This window comes from Vigna radiata, chromosome 1, assembly GCF_000741045.1.
Source record: "Vigna radiata var. radiata cultivar VC1973A chromosome 1, Vradiata_ver6, whole genome shotgun sequence".
Classification (NCBI taxonomy): domain Eukaryota; kingdom Viridiplantae; phylum Streptophyta; class Magnoliopsida; order Fabales; family Fabaceae; genus Vigna; species Vigna radiata.
Window position 1 is genome coordinate 13,096,191 of NC_028351.1, and position 6,137 is coordinate 13,102,327.

The following is a 6,137-nucleotide window of genomic DNA, read 5'->3' on the forward strand; positions in this document are numbered from 1 at the left end:
TTTAAACTTATACCTCTCAAATAAAGCAGCGGGCACAACACGGCCACGATTCGTCATCCTTCAAGCCATGAATAACAAAATCCCCAGTCTTCTAAACCGGAAGATCCTCTTCCTGTACTTCCCCTTCGCCACTTCTCGGAGAAAATTCATACGAGAGAAGGGAGGAAAATCCTATAAACTCTAGTAATCAATAAAAACCGAAACAAGCTCAATCCCAATTCGGTCCAGCGAAATGGATCACTACAAGGTTCTCGGCTTGCACCGAACCGCCACCAAGGAGGAAATCAAAACCGCTTTCAAGAAACTAGCGTTTCAGTTCCACCCGGACAAGCATTCCCAATCGCCGAGGGCCATTAGGGAAAATGCCACAATTCGATTCAAGCAGGTATCGGAGGCCTACGAGGTCCTTATGGATGACCGAAAGCGAGCCGACTACAATTTCCGGCGGAGCTCTGGCAACCACGGCGGAAACAACCCCTATTCCCATTACAGCTATGGATACAGTAGGAGCGGGAGCAGGTACGAGTACAAACCTGGGTCTGGTGCTGGTGGTGGCTTAGCTTCCAATTTTGAAATGGCTCTCCGAATTTTGACGGGGCGGTCTTCACTTCTCTATCTCGGCTTCGCAGGGTAATTCACTTTCCTTTACCTCATGATCTTGGTTGTTAATTCTGCTCGTTCGAGTTAAAATTTGATGCTAGGAGATCTACAAGATGCAAGAGATTGTGTTTCTTAATTGATTCAGAATTTGATTGTTAAATATGCTTCCGTAACTTTTTACATGAGTAGGCTTTATGTAACTTTTTGTGTTTATTTATATATAATGGTTATCCGCTGAATAAGATTAATAGGCATGCGTGTCCATGTAAAAGCTTTTACATTACATATATCAGCAAATTCACGATATATATAAATAATGGTTGTTTCAAGTTTAGATGTTTTCATGCTTTTCATCTTTATATAATATATCAAAGTATATCTTGAAAATAACTCAATCTACTCTCCCTAAAATTTTAATTTTTTTTGGATATATTATGCTTATCTTCATTACTTTAATTATTTTTTCTTGTCAAATGTAGTGGCCTATACCTGGACATTTGATATTTGAATTTGAGATACATGATGATAGAAGAGCCTAAAAACTAGTTGTGTCAGGGTTATGTACCCAAACACCTGAGCTAACTATTAAGGAGGGATAACCAAACAGTCAAATTACTCACTGAGTATCACATACTACTCAATGTGGAAGTTAAACACTCCATAATACCCAATTTACAATCATAGCACAGTCCTAGGTGGCTTTCTCTCTATGACACTTCAACTTCCCATTGGTTAGAACCCTCCACCGTCAGAACCTTTGTTGGTAACCCTTTCTGAGACATGAGCAACCAACCTTGCTACCAATTGATAAATACTCAAGCACACGGGGAACCTACCGACAGAAGCTAACTGTTGAGGAGGGATAATCAAGAATTTCCGTACTCCACCAAGTCGATGTGGTACTTAGGTACCTCATAATACTCAAGTTCCTATTAGTCTGAACATAAATGAGCTGTATCTAGATATATGCATGGTTGAGGATAGATAATGCAAAAGGATAAGGGGTGTTGCATAAGTTCTAAATCAAATTTTCTTCTATCTCTACATGCTATCATCCTCCTTGTTTTTTTTCATTTGTGGATAACTATCAAGTGTTAAGAGACATTTAATATAAAAATATTCTCAATAACTTAATGTTAGTTCTTGCCCAGGGCTATATTATGTGGGATAGTTGTCATTGATGCAAGCCGAGAATCCTTATGGAGAATGCAAAATTCTGGGGTAAGATTTTAATTTTCTTAGCCATCTAATTTTGCTATACAATATCACAACTTAATCGTAGCCGTTATTTCATTTTTCTATCCCAGTTCGTTATGTAAGTTCTTATATTGTAATACATAATTGATCCATAAGCATGAACTTTTTCTTCATATTCAGTTATGATTTCTATTGTCAATGTCAAAAAATGTTTATTCAAGTAATAAATCCTGCCTAACAGATGTAACTGACTCAAAGATACAAATTGATTTCTGGCACAAATAGCTATTGTCTCATATACCACATATTATGGAACATAACGACAATTAAATGATTCAAAACTATGAAATCAAGAGTCATGACAGTAGATTTCTGGTGGAATGTGATAGAACACTTGAGGATGGGCTGATACAGAAAGAAAAAAGTAGTGGAGAAGACCGTGTTACTGTAAGACCCAAAGTCTAGAAGATTTATTCTAGAAGAAAGAAAGCGGCCCCAGAGAATATTAATTAGTTTTGAGGGTAGTGACATGGCAAGGGATCTTGAATTAGTGTGAATTCAGGTATTTGAGAAGGGGGGAAAGAGAAGGAAGTATGGAGAGTTTGTTATGGAATAGTGTAAGGAGAGCTATCTCTCTAGAGAAGCCATAGGCTTTGGAAAAGATAATATACCGTGTTGAGCCTTTGCTTGCTCATTTCACATATATTCAATAATACAATTTTCCATATACTATCTGATTCTTTTCTGTTTTTGAGTGATTTTTCCCAAATGCTTGCTCATTTCTACAAACATGTAAGCGGGTTGCTGAAAATCTATATTGGGTTCAAATGAAAAAAATGGTGCAAGAATTTGTTAAGAAATGTGATATATGACAAAGGAAAAAGTATGCAGTGACATATTCAGCTGAGCTCTTACCAGTATTACCCATCCCTGACCGCATTTGGGAAGACATTTCCCTTGACTCTATAACGGGGTTGCCCAAAACAAAGGGATTTGAAGCCGTTTTTGTGGTAGTAGACCGGTTGTTAAAGCTTATACCCCTCAAGCATCCGTATACAACAAGGGGTGGAAATATTTGCTAAGGAAATTGTGAGGCTCCATGGGGTGTCTAAATCAATTGAGTTATCGAGAACCCTTGTTTATGAGCTTATTTTGGAAAGAATTGTTTCGTTTACAGGGCACTGCATTGAAGATAAGTTCATCTTATCATCCCAAGATGGACAGTCAAACAGAATTGTGAATAGGTGTGTGGAGATTTACTTCATGTGTTTTGTAATGGAGCAACCTAAACGCTAGGTGGATTGGATACCATGGGTCGAATTATGGTACAAAACCACTTTTCATGTGAATACTGGAAAAACACCATTTGAAGTGGTATATGGGAGAGCACCTCCTCCTTTGGTTCGTTTTACAGAAGGAGAAACGTATGTGGAGGCTGTGGCGGCAAAATTAGTAGATCTAGATGAAGCTCTACGACAATTAAAATATCATTTGCTGCGTGCTCAACAGCAGATGAAGAAATATGCAGATAGGAAACGCAAGGTAGGAGAGTGGATATTTGTAAAATTGTGGCCCACATAAGCAGCAGATGATGACATGTCGCATTAATCCGAAATTGGCACCTCCTTATTATGGACCATTCCTAGTCCTGGCCAAGGTGGGAGCTGTTTCTTACAAGTTGAAGTTACCTGAGACAGTTAAGGTGCACTCAATATTTCATGTATCACAACCAGTGCTATCGATATTGGATAATGGAAAATTTTGGGAGACCCAAAAATCCTTTATAAAATTATAATGGAAACTATAACAGGTTATGATGGAAACAAGGCAATCAAAAGAAATATAATACCATCTCATATAATTTTGATGCAAAAGTAATGATATTATGTCTAGAAATTGAAATAATAATAACATATCAAAACATCACAAATTTGAAGTTCAAAACATTGTCTTCAATATTATCATCCAGTGGAGCACATCCCTTCTCCTGTTCCCCTTTGGAGAAACTCTTGTCAATGTTAAGTAATCTTTCAAACTCAAACCAGAGCTATCATGCAATTCATTTTGAACCCCAATTTTAAGCTTCTCTTTATCTTTCTTTGTTGAGTTAGAGTTGCACCTGGACCTTTCTTAGAAGCTTGAGAAGATCCAATTACCACCACTTGATGGTTGCTTTCTTTTATGGATTGCTTGTCTCCTTGTATAGACTACGGGTTCTCTATTACCGGTAGCTTCATAAACAGTTGCCCAATTAAGAGTGGGATCATCATAAAAAACCAACTCATTTCCCCACTCTTCATTTTGAATTCTATTTTGGCATGTGAGAGCCCGAGAAATTGGATGAATTGCATCTCCTGTCAACCTTGGGCATAAGATTGATTTTAATGAGCGGGGTATTAGTGAGTAGAAAATAAAAGAGTAGGAATTGGAAGAACTCAACCCATGAAGTAATTGCTTACGTGTATGCAACAAGTAGCAATTGATTATTGTAAATTTTATGTCATTTTTTAAGCTTCCATGTTAACATTAAGTGAAGAGATACTGAATTGTTCCTTGGCACTAAAATTTATTTTGTACTTAGAAATCTTTTGAAGAAGCCATGAAGTCCATTGAGAAAGCCAAAGCGTATAGAGAAGATAACATGAAGGAACGTCCTTGATTGAATTTTTCTGTTTCTCATTTCGTTTGTCACCTGAAAGCTTCTTCGTGTTTATTGAATGGTTGTTGCAAAAAGACTATTTAGAACTGCGATTGTTAATCTGTCTGTTCCATTTGTTGACTCCAGCTACATTTCATAGTTATTTGTCCTCTAATTGCTCTGAAATTTACTATGTAGTTACTTGTTTAGCCTATGACTGATACTTTGTAACGTACAAAATTCTTGTAAATAGAGCATTACACTAGTATATACATAGTGCTTGATACTTTAGCATGTTTATTTAGATGCCTCATTTATAATTTTATATTTTGTTATTACCAATAAAAGTAAATGCTCATTTATGACATTGTAAGCGTTGGTTGGTTCTGGGTATGTTTACAAGATATTAGTAAAGGAGGACTGTGTAAAATAGACTAAAAGCCAGTTATTTAAAAATTTAAAATGGGATGGGACTGGGACATTTTTCATCACACTGATGTAAAGTAAAAAAAAAATGACAATTTCATTTCTGTCAATTCAATTATTGTTACATCATTAAATTTTGAAACCTTTAATCACCAATTTGATTTTCAAGGCACTGCTAACAACTTGTACTTACAATTTTTATGATTAAACCGAAATACTTTAGTTAAATTCTAAAAGTTCATAACTTGAATTATAAGTTACAAGATAGCGAGTTCAAGATAATGAAATTCGTACAGAACAACGTAACAAATATGTAAGTGTAGTAAAATTAGGAATTAAACCTCATTTAAACAAGTTAAAAGGGTAAATGAAGTTAGTATGTTACTTTATAGGACCTTTGGAAATATCATTTAGATGTAAAGGTAACGTGATTATAATGTTTGATTTTATGCAGAAATTGTGTATTATTTTCAATACATTAAAATTGTTTAAATCTTGAGATGAATGTTTTGGTGATATGTTCAAGATGTAATTTGATTAAATGTTTCTTGTTGACAATCTCATGAGCTATGTATGATATGCTTGACATATTAAAGAGTTGAAAGTGTTTGAGATAAAATTTGTACAATTATAGTAAATAAATTTTGAATGGGTTATGTTACATATTTTACCACCAAAAAGTTAGAATATTTCATTTTAGTCAAATTGATAAGTTTAGTAATATTAATTTAATTGTATCAATGATAATTTTATCAAACGTGACACCAGTACTAAAATTAGAATTTTTATCATTTTGGTTTTTGTTTTATTTTTGTTATTTTCATTTTATTTTTGTTTATCACTAACATTTTCTTTTTCCTTATTTTTTCTAATATTTAATTTATTTTCTTTAGTTATTTTAATTTGGTAATATTTTTTGTCATGAAACTAGTAGAGAGCACTTTACAAAAAAAATTAAGAATTGTCTATCGAGACTTACCTTTCTTGTCTCAAAGTCTACTCAACAACATTTTAACTTTTTTTTTTATAACATCTTTTTCAAAAGTACAAAATAATTTTCCATATGAAAATAGTCAATAATTTAATTTCCAAACGAATTATAATTACTATTTCAAGAAGCCAAATCAGTCATATTTTCCACAACATGTACCACTACAACAACATGTAGCAACCAATGCACCATTTTATAGAGAAGTATCGATATTAATGATTGAAGTAAGAGAGAAACTAGAGGCTATAGATGAAAGGTTGAAAGTTGATCAAGGACTTGGTATGA

The 6,137-nt window shown here is 34.4% G+C and overlaps 1 protein-coding gene across 1 annotated transcript; it reads left to right on the forward strand.

Annotated features, from left to right (window-relative positions):
* Positions 1 to 30: 30 nt before the first annotated feature.
* On the forward strand, positions 31 to 4,770 carry LOC106764738 (chaperone protein dnaJ 72). Its single transcript, XM_014649139.2, has 3 exons — positions 31 to 630; positions 1,752 to 1,821; positions 4,379 to 4,770. Exons 1-3 carry the CDS (start codon positions 233 to 235, stop codon positions 4,454 to 4,456), a joined length of 546 nt encoding a protein of 181 aa, XP_014504625.1. The 5' UTR covers positions 31 to 232; the 3' UTR covers positions 4,457 to 4,770.
* Positions 4,771 to 6,137: the final 1,367 nt, after the last annotated feature.